The 19,855-nt window shown below is 45.7% G+C and overlaps 3 protein-coding genes across 5 annotated transcripts; 1 reads left to right on the top strand and 2 right to left on the bottom strand.

Moving 5' to 3' along the window:
* Nucleotides 1–816: 816 nt before the first annotated feature.
* On the bottom strand, nt 817–5,709 carry NDUFS3 (NADH:ubiquinone oxidoreductase core subunit S3). The gene is made up of 7 exons (XM_019743680.2): nt 5,556–5,709; nt 5,383–5,445; nt 3,963–4,060; nt 3,613–3,762; nt 2,605–2,730; nt 2,354–2,473; nt 817–1,061 (listed from the first exon to the last, which is right to left on the bottom strand). The coding sequence occupies exons 1-7, from the start codon at nt 5,614–5,616 to the stop codon at nt 894–896; spliced, it is 786 nt and encodes a 261-aa protein (XP_019599239.1). The 5' UTR covers nt 5,617–5,709; the 3' UTR covers nt 817–893.
* On the top strand, nt 5,640–10,215 carry KBTBD4 (kelch repeat and BTB domain containing 4). Of its 3 annotated transcripts, none has more exons than XM_019743676.2 (4): nt 5,640–5,775; nt 6,716–7,333; nt 8,009–8,115; nt 8,581–10,215. In XM_019743676.2, the coding sequence occupies exons 1-4, from the start codon at nt 5,757–5,759 to the stop codon at nt 9,439–9,441; spliced, it is 1,605 nt and encodes a 534-aa protein (XP_019599235.2). In that variant the 5' UTR covers nt 5,640–5,756; the 3' UTR covers nt 9,442–10,215. The 3 variants fall into 3 exon arrangements, with proteins under 3 accessions (XP_019599235.2, XP_019599236.2, XP_074192491.1); XM_019743677.2 differs by having other exon boundaries at nt 5,745–5,880; XM_074336390.1 differs by having other exon boundaries at nt 5,752–5,796.
* Nucleotides 10,216–10,456: 241 nt separating this feature from the next.
* PTPMT1 (protein tyrosine phosphatase mitochondrial 1) lies at nt 10,457–14,643 on the bottom strand. Its single transcript, XM_019743679.2, has 4 exons — nt 14,162–14,643; nt 13,980–14,060; nt 12,181–12,372; nt 10,457–10,901 (listed from the first exon to the last, which is right to left on the bottom strand). Exons 1-4 carry the CDS (start codon nt 14,555–14,557, stop codon nt 10,767–10,769), a joined length of 804 nt encoding a protein of 267 aa, XP_019599238.1. The 5' UTR covers nt 14,558–14,643; the 3' UTR covers nt 10,457–10,766.
* Nucleotides 14,644–19,855: the final 5,212 nt, after the last annotated feature.

Genomic DNA, 19,855 nt, shown 5'->3' with positions numbered 1-19,855 from the left:
CGATTAACACTACCTTACTATTTGTCCTCACACCCAAAATATCTTACAGCTGAGCCCAACTCCTCACACCCAGTCCAGCCCAGCCTCCAGGGAGCCCCTAAGCAGACAACAGCATCAGCTGCAAAGCCTGGTCTGGTCTGGCGGACCGGACCCATGGACAGGCAGAGCCGAGCACTTCCACCTCAGGCACATAGTCACTGGCTGAGCAGACCCCAGACCAGCTGGGGTAGGGAGTCCTACCCCCTGGGTTTTGCTCAGATCTGCGGTTTTGCTCAGGCCCTGGGACATCCTTGGCTGGCTTAACAACCTTCTTGGCTCAGGCCAGAGGCCAGGAGGTTTCCGTTAGCCCAAGTGTGATGGCTTATCAGATTGCAAGGAGCAGGATGCAGGGTTCAAGACTCAAAAATGAGCTGTGGCTCTTCCTGGCTCTGGCTATTGGCTCATGGACCCCTGTAGCTATCTGGATGGGATGAGGGTGAGTGGGGGTTTCCCCGGTTCCACCCAGGCCCCTGGTCCCATCAGCTACCACCAGATAAGAGGCTTTCTCCAGCAGTTGTTGGGACCCCCTCCAGGTCTCAGGAGAGGCCATGCCACACCCACCCTGAGTCCTGTGGACGAGAATATCAATTTCAGCTCTAGAATCCCTCTCAGAAGAAATACATCCAGGCTTATAGGTCACCATGTCTCCAACTGCACTATTTAGTCCCATTAAAACAGACTCCGATTTGATAGTCTCTCTACAGGAGCAGGGAAAACTCCTTCTGCACCTCCCCTCTCCTGAGTCAAAGCTTCATGATGAGAAGCACACAGCAAGCGGTGAGTCTAGGATTTTATTTACAGGACACTCAATTACAGATAAGGCGCTTTCTAGGATCCACATGCCTTCCCTGGAGCTACTTGGTTTCAGGTTTCTTGTCTCCGGCTTCAAGCTTGAGACTCTCGGGGGGCTGGCGATAGGCAGGGAAAGCCTCCCATGGGCTATTGAGGTCAAACTTGCGGAACTCTTGGGCCAACTCCACCGGCTCGGCCACCACCCGCTTCACCTCATCGTCATAGCGTAACTGCAGAAGAGAAAGGTTTGGGCACTGAGGAAGGCCTTGTTACAGTAAGCAGCCTACTTTCCCAAGGCCAGGGGTGACTTCCCCAGCCCATTTGCTGCTCTGTTCTTGACTCTTGTCCCGGCCCGTCACCAAGTCTCCATACACGTCTGTGTTCCCTATCAAGTCACACCCCAACCACAGTCCCAAATGGCCTCTATCTCATGCCCTGCCATCACCCGGGCAGGCTCCCCTGCCCACCGTCCTCACAGCATGAGCTCTGAGCTCCCTTTCCAGCATAACTGACCTTGCTCACCCATCCACACACTCATAAGGTAATGGTAAGCATTTGGCCAGGACTAGGGAGCAAGTCAGTGGCTGAAAAAGAGTAACCCGAAACTGGCAAGCACTCAAGGTCAGGCCCTGTGGACTTGGCATTACCACTGTCAAGATGCAAGGCAGGAAATTTGGAAGACAATAAATTTGGCATGGCTTTTCTTGTTACTGGAGGAGCAGCTGGATAAGGTAAGAACAAACAGGTGCTGGGGTGAAGGGGCAAACCAGATTAGGGGGCCAGTAGTGATGACTGAAAAGGAAGAAGAGAGCAAGTAGCCCTGACCAGAAGTAGCTTGAGAAGGAAATGGAACCAGGCCAAATACTAAGCAAACAGGAGCAGTTGGGTACTAAAGAGAAAGGCTGGCTTGCCACTATCTGAACATTTCTAAAAAATTACTTTGCTACAAAATCACCTGTGTGTATGTATACACTAGATCCTCCTGCTCATAAACAAGCTGCAGCACATGGGTGGTGAAGTAAAGCACTGAAATTCTTTATAAGGCCCTTGTAGTCATGTTACTGCTCCTGCCCCTGGCCATTCTCAAGGGCTGAACATTTAGTGTCTTCCTTATCAGTTCCCTTCTCAGAGATCCAGGGCGGAGTAAAGTGATACTCCACTTTCTGTGGGGACAAACTAAGTGTCCTCAAGGCTGCCCTGGTCATTAAAAGGACCACTACAATAATGGCTAACATCAACTGAGCATTGGTAATACAGCAGGCTTTACACATATATCATTTAGCTCACCGCAAATCTTATTAGTTTAGTAGTATTATTGTTCCCATTTTGCAGATGACAAAACTGTATCGTAGAGAAATTAAGTAATTTGCCCCAGATTATAAAAGTGGAGCCAGGAATTGAACCTGGAGCCGATGCTCTTAAACTACCATAATCCACACACTACATTTCCTGCCACGTTGAGGACCCCCCGGTTCCCTGCCAGCCCCTCTCTGAGGCTGCTGCCCACTGCCAAGGCTCCTACCTCAACGTATCCAGACAGAGGGAAGTCTTTCCGGAAAGGATGTCCCTCGAAGCCATAGTCTGTCAGGATCCTTCTTAGGTCAGGGTGGTTAGCAAAGAAGACTCCAAACATGTCCCATATCTAGAAAAAAGAGGCCCTCAGGCAACCAGTGCATCATGGCCAACGGGTGAAGGGCGATGCTGCATCCAGTAGTTTCAACCAATTCTGCAACGCTGGCCCAGAGGCAGGATCCAACATGCCCAGTAACTCACCTCCCTCTCATACCAGTTGGCCGCCTTGTACACAGAGACAGTGGACTCGATGGGTGTCAGCTCATCAGTATAGGTCTTCACACGGATCCGGGAGTTGAAGCGGAGAGACAGCAGGTTATAAACAATCTAGGGAGAACAGAGGGAGCTAGAGAACCAAGGTGGCCACAGGCTGAAAGGTCTGAGGTGGGAGTCCAAGTGGGAACATCACTGATGAGGATACAGGGTGGGTTGGGTTCCACCCTGTGAACCTGCCTTCTGTCCTGAAGCTCAAAACCTCAAGACCCTCCTATGCTTCCAAAGGCCGAGGTCACACTGTAGCACACATCAGCACGCTCATTTTTGTTCACACTATTCCCTTTGTCTGGGATGTCTCCCAACCGCATGTCCCCGAACCCCAATCCTCACTGGACTAATTCCTGCTCTCCTGTCATCAAGATTCAGCACAAACATTCTCTCTCTCTTCAAAGAAGCCTCCCAGACAGGGCTAAGTGGCCCTCCTGCATTCTTATACCGTCTCTCTTAACATCCCTCGTGTTAGATGTTATTACAGTCAGCTGCTTATGTGTCCTTCCCCTCACTAGAGTGTGGGGGACTTCTGGAGGGCCTGTACTTCTGGAGGTGTTATTTCTCTCAACCCCAGGATCTGGCAAACAGGATATGATCAGTAAATATCAACAGTTGAATGTATTGAGAATTGACTGTGTGCTAACAATCTAACAGTGATGTCTCATTTAATCCTCACAACCACCCTCTGAAATGGGGACAATTTTATATGTACTCTGCACATAAGATTAAACAAAATGTTGGAAGTCACACAGCGTATGAGTGGCAGAGCCAGGATTCAAACTTGAGGTCTGCCTGATTCTGAGGCCCCAGTTTAACTGCGATGTTGAACTGTTTGACCCAAACTAAAACTAAGAAGGCTATGATTCCCATTGGTAGCTCACCCTAAAACTATTCTGTCCTCTTTCTTTCCTTCCCAAACCATTTTTCAAATCTCTTACTGACCTCAAAACGGTTCTGCCGGGTGGGGATGTCCACTGCCGTCAAGTCAGCCAAGGATTTGAATTGTGCATTCGTGTGATCCCTGAGGAAAGTCAGCACCGGGATGACTCCATCAGGATGGATACAGAGCTCTAACTCATTGAAGCAGGACACCTGCAGACATGCAAGAGGGCAGACACAACAAAGAGCTACTGAGGGAACAGCTAACTTCAGCTGATTCTCCTGGTTTAAGGAGAGAAAGCCCAGTTGGGATGGAGGAATCCGTGGTTACTTTGATACCGGGAAGCCCACTTCCACATGGCCTGAGAATATGGTTTTCTTGTCCCAGACCAAACAACAGTAGGCAATGTTACCTGAACTTGTTGGATATACTTGGGCAGGATTTCAGCCACATACTCTCCAAAAGCTGAGAGTTGCTTGTGGGCCACATCATTCCGTGGTCTGACAGTGGCTGGAAGGAGAAGGCGTATTTAACAAAGGAATGGCGAAGGCGGCAGCCAGCCCTGCAGCCAGTCTCCTGGGCTTGTAAGGCATACTGTCTCCCAGCAGGGCTCTCTGCAGAACCTTAAGAAAGGTGAGGGTGGAGGGTTCCTCTTCCAGGGAATAGGAAATGATGAAAACTTAAGGGAAAGGCCACATACACAGTACACGAACACATTACTGCAGCTGGGGTGTCTACCTCTTCTCAGAACTACTCCATAGTTCTTCCTTCACAATACCTGCATTTCTGCTAAAGGAGCATATGTCTCAGCTCCCTTACCAGGAGTTAAGAGTGGGAACCAGAACTTTTGCTTCTGTGTATCTCCTTAGCACCTGACTCATAGCAGCTTCTCAAGTGAACAACTTCAAGGCTTAAGAGCCATCACAGGTTATCTAGTTGAAACTCCCCTCCTCCCCCATAGATGAGGAAATTGAGGACTGAGGGGGAAACGCCAGGTCTCCTGACTCACAGGCAGCTTATGTTGACTGTAAAATCTCTCTATACACTCATTCATGCAACTATAAATCACTGAGCACCTACACATCATAGACTGTAGGACAGGGGTGTCCAAACTGCGGCCCAAGGGCCAACTGCGGCCCATGATCCATTGTTAATTGGCCCGCAGCAAACTCCAAAAATATATTTAGTTTACTTAAATAAACCAGGTGAGGCAATACGTACTTCACCTCGATCCCACTGTTTGTGTATTTTACCACATAAGGCCCTTGGTGAAAAACGTAGAAAAAGTTTGGACACCCCTGCTGTAGGATAACAGAAGCAAGCAGCCTTGGCCTACATTCACTGGTGCTGTGACCCTGGGCAAGTTACTTCTGTGGGCTGTTTCCTGATCGATTGCATGAAGAGCACAATACTATCTACCTCGTAAGATTGTTGTGAGGATTAAATAAGATCATTCACTAAAACAGTTCGCAAGGTGCCTGGCACACAAGTACTCAATTAATGTAAGCTACCATTATAACAGGCTTTACCTTGGGCTCTGAGTCCCGAGGTTATATTTCCAGTTCTCAAACAGCTGACAGTTTAAACAGAGTAAAAGGGAATCATGGAAATGGACAAAGGGGCAATCAGTGCCAGAAGTGAGGCCTAAGGGCACAGGGAGGGCCCGATTCTGCCTGCAGAGTGGGGACCATTGCAGTCAGATCTCCAAGGACAAGCAGAGATTTGCCAGGTCACAGGAAAGGGCATCCCAGAACAAGGATAAGCATCTGACCGAAGAAGTGAAGGGGCCCCCGCCTGTAGTCCCGAGAAGGGCCAGGCCCGCACATACTCACGGCGCGTGTCGGCGGCAGCGCTTTCCCTCCTCACCGGCAGCAGCACCGAGGGTCGCCTGGCCACTGCACGGGGAGATAAAAGGCACAGGAGCGCAAGGTGAGTCCTGAGGGGCTCCCTGCGATGGCCGCGCCGCTGCTCTTGTCCCGGGCCTCATCCGCTGTCCCCTGCTCACCCCTGGGCAGCGCCACGGCCCACACAAGCCCCCGCCACCAGCCCCTCGCCGCCGCCGCCATGTTTCTCAGACGTAGATCAAGTAGCGGAGGTACGACCCACAGGCTACGGAGCCCCAAGGGCACGGACGGGAAGCGGAAGTGTGCATTATACCTTCTTCCGGACGAACGCGGTGCCGTAGGCGGAGGTTCCGGATTCCGGAATGAAAGGAGGGAACGCAGGTGAGAAAACGAGGCAAGCAGGTAGGGAAAAAGTGAGGTGAACGTGGCCCTAGCTTGGTGTGTCAGAGGCAGGAGAGAAAGCGAGGACCCTAAAGAACCAGACGGGTGAGACGAGGGGAAGGGGCGGGGGTTCTGGTTCCACATTCCATACCCCTCCCCGCTCCCTAAACTAAGCTTTTGACGAGGGCTGGCTGGCATGGTGGATGGGGGGAAGGGGAACGGTTTCCCTGGCGACCGTTTCCCAGGTGACTCCAGGTGGAGAGGCGACACTGCACGTGGCAAAGGGCTTCCCTGTGCCCTGGTCTAGGGACCGCTGGGCTGTCTCGAGTTCTGGGATGGAGCCTTGGGGAGTCATTAGGTCAAGCGGGGAAGGGAGGGAGAGCTCAGAAAAGAGCAAATGTGGGGGGCTGACATGTCCCAGCCAAGCCTCTTATTGGAATCTGGACTCCACGCGCGCGCAGAGGGGCGGGGCAGGGGGGTAGGATAGAGGGACTGGGGGCTCTCCCGAAACAAGGTCTTGGGGGTCTTTTTTGTCTTGCTCTGCTCTCCAGAGCCTATTTTTATACCCAATAGTTATTTGATTTGTAAGGTTTATTGCCAGGGTTTTAAGGTCACAGGCTTCCTCCAGCTCCTCCCTTTCATGTGTTGACCTAAATACCAAGTCTTTTGTTACATCATGGAAAGGAGTATTCAGTGTTTTCTTGTTAACACCCGGAGTAGGAAATTTTATTGATTTTATTATGGATGGGGTACCACTGCAGAAGGATGAACCCACCTGTGGTTGAAGGAGAGCATCAGAGATGTTATAAGTAGGGCCAGGACTAAGGTCCATCTGGGCCCACTTTGCTCTCACTGTTCCTTCTACCCTGAATTGGACGGTTTGATTAATAGGTTGTGGTTATGGATTCCCCAAGTTACTGAGTGTGGTGTTGCTTTGCAGACAGCTGGCAGAGAGAGAAGTTGGCTACCATGGAATCACCAGAGGAGCCTGGAGCATCCATGGATGAGAACTACTTTGTGAAGTACACTTTCAAAGATCGTTCACACTCAGGCCGTGTGGCTCAGGGCATCATGAAACTGTGTCTGGAGGAAGAGCTCTTTGCTGATGTGACCATTTCAGTGGAAGGCCGGGAGTTTCAGCTCCACCGGCTGGTCCTCTCAGCTCAGAGCTGCTTCTTCAGGTCCATGTTCACTTCCAACCTGAAGGAGGCCCACAACCGGGTGATTGTGCTGCAGGATGTCAGCGAGTCTGTTTTCCAGCTCCTGGTTGATTATATCTACCATGGGACTGTGAAACTTCGAGCTGATGAACTGCAGGAAATTTATGAGGTGTCAGACATGTATCAGCTGACATCTCTCTTTGAGGAATGTTCAAGGTTTTTGGCCCGCACTGTGCAGGTGGGCAACTGTCTTCAGGTGATGTGGCTGGCAGATCGGCACAGTGATCCTGAGCTCTACACTGCTGCCAAGCACTGTGCCAAGGCCCACCTGGCCCAGCTGCAGAGCACAGAGGAATTTCTCCACTTGCCCCACCATCTACTCACTGATATCATCTCAGGTAAGTTGAGGGAGTGGCCATATCATACCCAGCTACTTGGGTATGATGTTCAGCAGATGTTCTAGTTCAGGAGAAAGGAACCCTCAGGCTTCCTGGTGTTAGTTTACAGTATTATTGGTAGTAATTTAGATACCTTCTGAGAGAAATTAAATTGAGATTTAGTGTAGGTGATTTCAGAGACAGAGTCCCTTACTGAGGAAGAAGCCAGGAAAATAAAAGCAGTACTTATCCACAAAAGGTAGTGAAGAACTATTTGTATTTATACTCTAATCTCTCCTGTGCATAAGTTCTCATCCTTCCTGCATTTTGCACGTAACTGTGGGACTAGTTACCTAAGTAAATTATTGATGGATGAGCCAAGATATCTAAAAATAAAATTAAGTGATGGGCCAACTTTAGGTAACAATCCCGGCCCTGCAAGTGAGGTACAATCATAATTTAGGTGTGAAGCTCTGCAGCTTAATAGATTGCTTCTATGACAAATGGTAGTGTATCAAGCCATGCATTTTGATCAAAAGAAACAAGGCAACTTTCGGTTAATTCCTCATACACACACACATACGTACAAGGTGGTAGTCTAACAAAGTGGTTCACATCTTTAAAGCCTCTGGCTCTAAATTTCCCTTTCAGATTGTCAGATTGCCATTGACCTTGACTTTCCTCTGGCTCTCACAGATGGAGTTCCATGTTCCCAGAACCCAACAGAGGCAATAGAGGCCTGGATCAATTTTAATAAAGAGGAAAGAGAGGCTTTTGCAGAGTCACTCAGGACTAGCTTGAAGGTAAGGCAGATTTCTTTAGGGTTGGGAGACAATAATAGCCATGCATCATAGCCATCAATTGGCCTGGCCTCTTTGATGGCTGGTGAATAAGGTCTCTGGCTTGAAGTTGATAACAGCTGAGGAGGAGGATACATGTGTGAGCCCGAAAGCCACCAGCCTCTGAGCTCCAAAGCTCCTTGAGATAACTACTTTCATCATTGCATTAATAATCGCGAGCACCCTTTGTCTGAAGCACCAACTCATGATAGTTTTTAAAAAGCTGAAAGGATGAGTGCAATAGATTCTCTGCCCCAGCTTAAAAGGCCTGAAAGAAAGTGATTGGAGGAGAGACAGGATGACACACAGAAACTAGAGGGGAGTACGTTAGAGCAAGATACAGGTGTGTGGTCCAGGGCCTTAAGGACATGTGTCTAGGCTGAGCTTCAGCCTAGAACCGATAGATATCATTTTTAATTTTGCCAATAGGAAATTGGGGAGAATGTGCACATTTATCTGATCGGGAAAGAGTCATCTCGTACCCACTCGTTGGCTGTGTCCTTGCACTGTGCAGAAGATGACTCTATCAGTGTAAGTGGCCAAAACAGCTTATGCCACCAGATCACTGCAGCCTGCAAGCATGGTGGAGACTTGTACGTGGTGGGAGGGTCCATCCCACGGCGCATGTGGAAGTGCAACAATGCCACCGTGGACTGGGAGTGGTGCGCGCCCTTGCCCCGGGACCGGCTCCAGCACACCCTGGTGTCTGTGCCCGGGAAAGATGCCATATATTCACTGGGTGGCAAGACACTGCAGGATTCCCTCTCCAATGCAGTTATCTATTACCGGGTAGGTGATAATGTCTGGACAGAGACAACACAGCTAGAGGTGGCTGTGTCAGGGGCTGCTGGAGCCAACCTCAACGGGATCATCTACTTACTAGGGGGGGAGGAAAGTGACCTGGACTTCTTCACCAAACCTTCCCGGCTCATCCAGTGCTTTGATACAGACACAGACAAGTGCTACGTGAAGCCCTATGTACTGCCCTTCGCAGGCCACATGCACGCAGCTGTGCACAAGGACCTGGTGTTCATCGTGGCTGAAGGGGACTCCCTGGTGTGCTTCAATCCCCTGCTTGACAGCTTCACCCGGCTCTGCCTTCCTGAGGCCTGGAGCTCTGCCCCATCCCTCTGGAAGATCGCCAGTTGTAACGGGAGCATTTATGTTTTTCGGGACCGATATAAAAAGGGGGATGCCAACACATACAAGCTTGACCCTGCCACTTCAGCTATAACTGTCACCAGAGGAATTAAGGTGCTTCTCACCAACTTGCAGTTTGTGTTGGCCTAAGGCTGTGGGGGTGGGGGGTGGTGGAAAGCAGCTGACTTTTGTTCTCCCCTTTTCCAGCACCTACCCCTCCAAACTTGAAGTCCCCAAAGTCCCAGTTCAGAGTACTATGTTATTTTTTGGCACATGTTCAAAAGGCAGCACTCAGCCCTTCCCTGAACCCATAGGGGTGGCCCATTTGGGGCTTTTGAGATTGCTGCTGCTGCTGCTCAGCTGGCTGCGTGAACCGAGAAAAGGCCAGCCTGTTCTCTGCCGTCTCCTGGTAATCCTGTGCCTCACTGCAGACTGCTTAGGGGCTTAGAGCAAGCCCCTTCTCAGATACTAGGCACAGCCTCCCCTCTTTACCTGATCACTGTTAAACAGAAGCACCCCTGACCCCTAGACAGAAGGAAAGATGCCCAGTCGCCCTTTTTTTCTGTAGCCTGCAAAGTGGCTACTTGGTAATTTTTCTACAAAAATTTAGGTGTTCAAGAGTTTTCCTTCAGGCTTTGGTTGGGAGAATGGGTTAAGCTGAAGGTGTCCTTCACCAGTAAGAGTCAATTCCAGAATTCGGACATTCAGTCTACTGTTTTCTCATCTGTCTGTCAGGAAATGTATACTCGGGTTTGATTTCTAGCTTATTCTAAAGGATAAGCCAGAATAAAAGTAGAAGGGATTATTTGATTAATCGCAGAAACATTTTTCAAACTCAAATATGTAAGGTCTCTACTCCTTCAGAAGTTCTAAGCCAAGTCAAAAGCTAGGAACTGTTCATACAAATAAAAGGTTTTGAAGCAACATGTGTGTCTGTTTTGAATTCCGAAGGGCTGACTTCCTAAGGGAGATGAATCACACGACCACCGTATTTCAAGTCCACTGCAATACTGATTGAATCCCGTACTTCCTTTTCTCCACCCAGGATCACTGCTCCAAAAGTGAGGGGCCAATGAATTGAGCTTCTGACAGTGGCAAAGAGCCAGAGCTGAGTATTTCTCCTCTTTTCCTAGTGTTAAATGCCTTTGAGTTACGGTGCTAGATATCATTAGGTACAGCATTAGATGTGTAATAGATTTCTTTGTCCCTATTTAAAAAAATAAGTTCATCTCTATCCCCCATTCCCATGCCCTGTGAGCAGAAGCCATGCTAAATCTTTCTAGCTATACCACAGTGTTATTTCAGGAAAATGAAATGACAAAAGAGAGCAAAATTATCCATTCCTTAGCACATTTCTCTTACGGCCAGTCTGGGCTTAAGCCCCTTTGGTCCTGTTAAACTTTGTTATTCTATAGCCAGCAGGGTTGTCGAGTTCTTTCTAGTCCACATACTTCATGCCTGTGACATGTGATGTGTCACTCCTGTGCTGCCTCTGCAGTCATCTCCTTGTGGAACTCTTTGAGGATTGCCAGCTGGCCAGGTCTGATGTGGATGTGTGACCGGATCTTGGTGAGGGCTCTTACAGCCTCCTCTGGACTCCAGTTGTATACCTGAAATACAGCGTTGGGGAATTAGAGAAAGAAAGAAGCAGGTGTAAGGTATCCTTGACAGGTGCTAAAGGGCTCCCCGAATGTCATTTTTTTTAAAAATTCCATTTTGAGGGGAGTTAAAAACCATGCTCGATATATTATAAATAGGAGCGCACTTTAATGCCCTCAGTTAACCAGGCCCAAATTACTATGCTACAGGCTGGGGGGACAAGTCAGTCTTTCAACCTAATTCAACCTAGAAAAAGAAGGTTGAACATGTGAAGCTTAGGTCCTAAATTCAATCCTGCCTAGGCCTACTAGATGTCCTCACTGAAATGGGTGGACAGTTGGTTTCAAGTTTCCTGGAAAGAGTAGGTGTTTCTATGCATCTTGTCACCACAGCTAGAAAAACAGCACTTTTTAAATTTGACTAAGAAGGTTATCTTTGTGTCCTAAGGATACTTAATGGTTTAGAACTCAATAGAACCAGGACAATATAGATTTTCAGCCGCTGGTTCAATTCTTACTCAGCCCAAAATATCCTCCAGAGACCCTGTTTCCGGCAAACATTCCTAAATGACCAAAGCTTTAGTATTGTTAAATCATATACTCACCAGTCACAGTAACATAAACAGGACAGGCTGGTTGTTTTTACACTTTTTTCTTTAAACTATCCACATGAGTTAGTAAATGCTCTGCAGGGGCCAATAGGTAACAAAAACGAATACAGCAAGGGGCCATGTAACAAAGAATGATGGACTAGAGTATTGCTTCCAAATAGTTTTAAAAGTATCCCACCTGCTGACAATAACAACAAATTGACAGGCAAAATTCCATTGGGTCCTGTTTCTAGAAACTAATGTCCAGAACTCTACTCTGAAATACTTGAAATCTGAGTACTCTAGAGCTGTAAGTGACCAGCACTATTTACAGTAGTAGATTTCCTGACATGCTATTTGTAACGTATTTCTGGCCTATTGCTGGTGTTAACATCCTTTGTAACTCCATTTTTTGAGTGTTTGTTGTAGGTCAGTGCTTGACATACCTGTTCATTCAAGCTTCATGACACATTTAGTTTGAGGAAACAGCATCAAAGAGGGGAAGCCACCTTTGCCTAAGTCGCATAGCTGGCAGGTGGCAAAGGCACAGATCAGCCTATCTCCAATGCTCAGATGCTTTCCACCTCCCAGCTCTGAGACTGGAAACATGGCTCCTTCCAGCAAGGCCCACCAGTAGACCATGCTACTGAAGTTTTGGAAATCTGCTGTAAATGGGACCAGTCCAGAAAGACCTTTCCTACCTGAATCAGATATGCTGCCACCATAGTGGCACTTCTGGAGCGCCCAGCCTTACAATGCACGTAGACACTCTGGCCCAGCGACTGGTACTTCACAGCAAACTGGACTCCTTTCCGGAGGTTAGCCAAGGTTGGGATTCCAGTCATGTCTACTGTGCTGAGTCGCAGCTGCTCAACTCCTACCTTCCTCCACTCCTGGAACCAGGTCCATCACCATAAAGAAGAGAATGAAAAAAGCCTGACGTTAGTGGTATGAAGATGGGCTCCCAAGAGGCAGCAAAGCAACAAGGAAGCTTCAGTGCTTTCCACAATGTAAATATATTGTTTACTATTTTCTAAACAAACTTCTTACAGAAATCTTTTTTTTCCCAAGGAGGGCACAGCTCACAGTGGCCCACGCGAGGATCGAACTGGCAGCCCTGGTGTCACCAGCACCACACTCCAACCAACTGACCTAACCAGCCACCCTGAGAAACCTTTTTAAAATGGCTGACCTACATGGTTGGTCTTTCATTCAAACAATAGCTATGCTGCTTAGTTAGAATTATGTCCAAGATTTAAAGTGTCCTTAAAGGGCCCTTTGGGTATTTGAATTTTTAGCTGCAAAATATTAGCTGTATAAAATTCACCTGCAAAAGCTGTACAACTGTTTTTTGTATATCTGGTGCCTAGGGTTTCCAGGGAGGAATTCCCGCCCGTTTTCAGGAATTTTTTTTGCTTTCCTCTTCCCTAATCCCTAGATATAAACTGTTTTCTGTTCTCCACGATGAATCATTTCCACAAAGTGACGGCCCATACTACCAACCACCTGGGTTCAAGGAGCCAATTTTCCCAATTTCCCGACCAACTTTTCTTGGGATTCGGGAACGGGAAAGCAAAAAAAAAAAAAAAAAATTCCTGAGAATGGGCAGGGAAACCCTATGTATGCCATCGCTAATCAATGTATTTTAAATGTGAGTCACAATGTTTTTTAAGATTTCAAAAAATCTACAGGTTGCACTAACAGCATATTCATCCAGCTGTATCAGTAGATTAAATCAGAAATACAATTGTACAGTGCTAATAGATGTCAAACACTATAAAGATAGGGCAACATTTTTATGTAAAGATAGGGAGGGCAATGTCTAATAACCACTGTGGAGAGTTCCACAAGCAGGCATCCACATTTAATGGAAGTCATGTTTTAGGCGTGAACTTCGTTATGACAGTACTTTGGAATTCCACTATATCTCTAACATATGAATAAAAATTATCTCAACTCAGAGCCAAATGAACCCTCTCCAGTTTTTCAATGGGTGGTTTTATGATAAATTTACTCTGAGGGGTAGGGGTGAGGGAGTAGCTTTGCTTTTCAGAGTTTATAGGGCCTTCATGTTGAATGTCTAGGGCAGTGCCTTACTCCGTGCTAACAGATCCATACTTAGTGATCAGTGTGTGTGGAACGAATGAAATGAGCAAGTCAGAAAAACTGCCTTTCAGTTTTGGTTACTGATTTGCGTTACCGATATTAAGAATACATTTACACACAAAGGAGTAATCAGACTTTGTCAACTCTATTTTTAAATGCATTTCACAACAGAGTTTTATTTCACAATTCGTTTCTATCACCAGCCACGGCCATTTAAGCTTAGAGTACCAGACCCTCATCCTGAGAAGGCAAAAAAGCCTGGGACACCAGTCTCTGGGGCACTGTCATCTGCAGCGCCCCTCCCACAACCTCCTCCCGCTCTCAGGCCCCAGGTGGTGGGCGAGGCTGGCGGCGCCCCTGCCCCAGCTCCCCCGTACGGGCCAGGGCCCCTCACCTTTGAAGAGTTGCACAGGAACCTGGTCTCGTACTCTTCGTTCATGGTGATCACCCCCCGCACGTTCTCGTCCTGTACCAGCTGCCGAGGTAAAGAGGGGGCTCAGAACCGGCCTCCGAGGCCCGGGCGGCACTCGCCCAGCTCCCAGGACCGGCGCGGTCCGGCCTCCCGGCCCGGCTCACCCGGCGCGTCATGTTCCGCAGCGGCAGCGCGCCCAGCAGCACGGTGCGGTCGATGCGGTGGTACCAGTCGCGGTGCGCCCGGCCCGGCACCTTCCCACGGAACACTGTGTACAGCAGCGTCGGGTAGAAGAGAACCCGGGCCAGGCCGGCCTCCAGCAACTCGCCGGCCGACATCCTGACCCACGGGGCCTGGCGCAGCAGCGACCCGTCCACCGCCGGGCTCGCGGTCGGCGGCCGCGAGGAGCGGCAGGAAGGCGACGAGGACGGCGACTGCGAGTCGTCCGCGGCCTCCCGCGAAGGCAACGCGGCCGGCGCAGGCCCCTCGGGCGCCGAGATCTCGGGCCTGGCCCCCGCGGACTCCGCGGTAATGGCTGGGGATCCTGGGACCTCCCGCATGGTAATGGAGGAGGGGCCGCCGACCTCGGGGGAGGGACCAGGGATTCCTGGGAGGGAAACTAGAACCTCGGCCGAGGGAGAGCGCGTCCTGGGCCAGGGCCTGTGATTCTACCGCGTGTGAAACTGTCCCCTGCCTGTGGCCGGCGACCCCCTTCCCTCGGGAGGGGACTGTGACTCCAGGTGAGGGGGATCTGATTCCTGCGTCTCGAACTGTGACCCTGGCGGAGGGAGACGGGGTTCTAGCCCATGGCCAGTGGGGCCTGTGATGCTCCCCAACCCGGGCCAGAGGGAGAGGGATATGACCCTAGGTGAAGGCGTGACCCCACCAGAAAAGGAGACCAGACCGGGAAGAGGCTCTGTGGTTGGGGTAACCCTAAAGGGGTGAGTGGAAGGGGCTTTGAGCTTTTAAGCAAAGGGGCTACCTAGTTGGAGAGGGCCTGATCCTGGACAAACAGGGATCCTGGGTTGATATGGCCCTTCCCACGCTCCCCTTCGCATCCCACCTAAAGTCATGACTCCCTCCTCCTGACCAAACCACAATATATACATATATTATGAAAGAAATGTAATATCTCCAATATATTATGAAAATACAATATAAGAAAATAGTATAAGCTTAAATATAAAACCCACAACCTATAAAGAGGTTGAGGAATGGTTGTAATGCTGCTTATTTACATTTAAATAGTTGTCAGAGATATGCTTTTAAAACAGGTGTATTTTCTCCTTATAAAAGTAATACGTAATCCTACAACCTCAAATACAGTACATTTATTTTTTCCTCCAATTTTATTTTCTATGTGTGCCATTAAAAGTTTTTTATAATAGCTTTATTGAGATATAATTCACATACTATATAATTCACCCACTTAAGGTTTTCAGTTCAATGGTTTTTAGTATATTCACAGAATTGTGCAGTCATGACCACAGTCAATTTTAGGACATTTTCATCATCCCCAAAAGAAACCCCATATCCATTAGTACTCCCCACTTACCCCCAACCCACCAGCCCTAGGCAACCACTAATTTCTGTTTCTATAGATTTACCTAGTCTGGACATTTCAAATAAATGGAATCATACACTATGTGTCATTTGTGTCTGGCTTCCTTCACTTAGCATAATGTTTTCAAGGTTCATCCATGTTGTAACATATATCAACACTGTATTTCTTTTTGTTGTCAAATAATATTCCATTGTATGGGTACACCATTTTGTTTCCCCATTTATCAGTTGATAGACATTTGTGTTTTTTTCACTTTTTGGCTATTCTGAATAATGCTGTTGTAAACATTCATAGATGTTTTTGTGTGGACGTATGTTTTCATTTCTCTTGGATTTCTACCTAAAAGTGGAATTGTTGGGACATACCATGTTTCCCCAAAAATAAAGCCTAGCTGGACAATCAGCTCTAATGTGTCTTTTGGAGCAAAAATTAATATAAGACCCAATATTAATATTATATTATATTAATTATATTAATAAGACTAATCCCTTATTTATAGTAAAATAAGACTGGGTCTTATATTAATTTTTGTTCCAAAAGATACATTAGAGCTTATTGTCCGGCTAGATCTTATTTTTTTGGGAAACATGGTATGATAAACTCTGTGTTGTCTATGTGTACTATTTTTTTTTAAATGTTGATCAAATTTTGTATCATGATTTTCTTCACTAAATGTGTTATATCCACTTTCCCTATTATTACATTGTCTTTATCATTTATAACGAACCTAATTACTACACCATAATATGATCATTCGCCTATTATTAGACAGGCTATTTCCAAATTTTTGTTTCCAAATATCTCCATTAAAATTTTTTTCTATATTTTATACATTTAGAATTACTACATTAGGGTAAGTTCCTAAAAGTGGAATTACTGTGTCAAAGAATCATTTACAACTTGCTTTATATAAAGCATATAACCTGAAAATTTCTATCCTTACCCCCAAACCCACGTCAGAAATACAGATTTTTATACATATATTTTTCCAACATTTCCTGATGCATATTTTCATAAGATAAAAAAATGAATAAATTGAACAGGGTAAACCCATATAACCACCATCTAAATTCTACAATTAACATTTTATTGTTTCTTTTATCATATATTCACCCATTAATCCATCCTATTTTTGATACATTTAAAATATAAAGCAAATTATAAAAATTGACTCATCCTATTATTTACTGTTCTGTAACCTGCTTTTTTCACTCAACAATATTTATAAATATTATGCCATGTCAATATAGAGAGATGTACATTTACTTTGTCTTTTTCAAAGAGTTATGCAGTATTCCAATGGATTTATATTCAATTCAAAATATTGAGTGGCTTGTGTTGTGACTGCTGCTAGCAGGTTGTGAAAGCACGAGGCAGTCTACAGAAGGAAGATTTATTAAAAAGGAGGCTCAGCTGGACCGTCTGCTGGAGACTACTGCTTCAAGTCTTTGTTTCACCTGAAATTTTCTATTTTCTAACTAGGACGTAAATTGCTTCAGCCTGTAGTGGAATTTTCTATTCAGCTTTGTACGTTGGGGTGGGGGAAGGTGCAGTTTTAACTGGTTATCACAACCGTTGCCTGTTAGGTACATTTAAGTTGGAGCCAGGAATGGATCCCATACAGATGCAAAACCTCTCCCAAGTCACTAGGCCTGCACTGGGCCAAAGTAAACAGAACCATTGAAATGCATAGTAAATGTATAGTAAACAGAGTCTTTAAGTTTTGGCGGGAGGGAAGGAAAGCAAAGAAAGGAAAGAAAACTGTGAAAAAGTCCCAAGCTAAATTACAGTTATTAAATTGAATTATACCAGAGGTCCATATCTCAAAATAGAAGATTTAGTGCCACCCTTACAATCCCCCCATGTCATCAGCCTGTATATTCCAGTTATTCCAGCACTTGGGATACATAAGTGAACAACATCAGTGAGCATTGCTGCTCTCTTGCCTTTTCTGTATGAGTTGTATTTCAAAATAACCAAATATTCCTAGTTGGTAAGGGAAAGTTCTGTACAACAGACTTCCTGTAAATAAATGTGGAAGGAATAATACAATTAGAAACTCAGTATTTTGCCTTTCAGCTAATAAATGTGGAAGGAATGATAAAATTAGAAACTCAGTATTTTGCAATCCCTAGTGAAATTATTGATCCAGTCAATAATCATCAATGGATAAAAGCATGAGATGAAATGCTGATAGGAAACTTTCCCATGGAGAAATCAGGCTGAAGCCACCTGAACCACTGATTAATCTTCACATTGCTAAAGGCAACATGACAGCATAGGCTTCCAGATGCGAGTGATACAGTGTGATGCTCTGAGCAACAACCTCAAAAAAAGTTGAACCTGAATTTAACCAGGCCTCAAGAACTAACTTGCATTTACAAGAACTATAGACGATAGAAGGATAAGTTAAATGTCATCACGGGAGCAAGAGACAAATCCAGAATGTAGGGCATTCTACAGAAATGGAGGGAGGAGCGCTCAGCACAGGGACAAAGACAGTTGTCCCTCCAGTACTTGCCCTGAAGCCACACAAATTCTCTCCCTGTATGTCTCTGGAGCATTCTGAGTCACCGTCCCTTCTCCAGAGCCCAGGGTGTTGCGCTCTTTACAAACTGAAAGAAAGACCCTCCACCAGCAAAAAGATTACGAATCACTTTATCACAATACTCATTTTATTGCAGTGGTCTGGAACCGAAACTACAATATCTGTGAGACCATATGCTGAAGGTGGCAGCATCACAATATGGATTTCCTTGCCATCCTGTGTAACTTCTTGAAAGGAAGCCACACAAGAGACAGCTACCCTATTACAAAGAACTATATTGACTGTCACATGAAAAAATAAATAATTTTTACTTTGTTTTAAGCCACTCAAAACAAAAGAGAGCATTTAGCCTGATGGTTTCATGAAAGTTTGAGGTTTATCAGAAAATAATTCTAGAAGGGGACAAAAAATTGTGGGCATAAACAGTAAAGTAATTATGACAGACAATGAAATTTAAGTTGGATAAGAACAGGTGGTATTGATAGATAGTTAGAAAGTGATAATATCAATATATTTTCGACGTTGATGGGTAAAAGGATTGTGAGGGTATTTGAACAGTGAGAATAGGAGTATGGAATGCTGTTTTAAAGTATATGGTATCAGGAGTTGGGATGTTCATTTGATTCTGATCTCAAGATCTAGGATGTGATCATAAAAGTGAATGACTGAGGAGATACAAAGGAAAAATAAAATCACCAACTAAGAGGAGATCAACAAACTGAGAGGCCAAAGATTTGTGGAGAACCATTTGAAAGACATTCAATTCATCCATTCCAACATTTAAAATATTCTAATTTTATTAGTTGATGAAGCCAGAATAGCAGAAAACTCGTATGGGAACTCTCTGAACACTTTTCTCTTTACATTTTACAGAGTCACTTTTGGTGAGGCAAAGGGAGTGTTTCATATAATAAAAACATGGGCATTGGTGTCAGACTGTCCAGCTTCTGACACTTACTAGCTGAGTGGCACTTGGCAATTGGCTTATTCTCGAAACCTTTTTTTTTGGTCTGATGTAAAAGGAATTTTGATGATTAATTAAAGACTGATTTTGAAAAAAAATGAGAATTTTGTAACTTCCTTTTTGACATGTAACCATGTATTTTGAAAATCTTTCCATGTCAGTATGTGTGTGTACATATATTATAAGTAATATATATTTTTTATAAAATATATTTTTTCCCAATAGCTTCTGATATTCAAAAATTTAAGTGTACCATCATTTCTTTAACCATTTCCGTATCAATGGATGGGGAACCCAGCTGCATATCTTCCTTTTTTTTTTTCAGCCAACAGCGAATATAGTGAGTTCCATGAGGTCAGAGCCCTGTCTCTCTTATTCATGCCTGTGACCCTACCGTCTACCCCAGTGTCTGACATAGTTAGCATTCAATTAATACCAGTTAGCTGAATCAAAGAATGCTGCCAAAAAAGGCCTTGTGTATGCTTCTCCCACTTCTTGTGTTTCTGAAAGAAACATTTCTAGATACAATTGCTATATTAAAGACTATGTTCATATTTTTAAAAGGTCATGGAGAACTTTTCATAGTTTTGTTGAGTATAATTGACATATTTTACACATTTAAAGTATACACTTTAATACACTTTGACATATGTATATACCGCACTTGTGAAAACATCACTGCTATGAAGATAATGGAACGTATCATCACCCCAAAAAGTTTTCTCATGCACCTTTGTAACCCCTTCTTCCCACACTTCTTTATTCCCATATCCCATTCCCTG

This window comes from Rhinolophus sinicus, linkage group LG06 (genome assembly GCF_036562045.2).
Source record: "Rhinolophus sinicus isolate RSC01 linkage group LG06, ASM3656204v1, whole genome shotgun sequence".
Lineage (NCBI taxonomy): Eukaryota > Metazoa > Chordata > Mammalia > Chiroptera > Rhinolophidae > Rhinolophus > Rhinolophus sinicus.
This window is presented reverse-complemented; position numbering and strand designations above follow the sequence as displayed.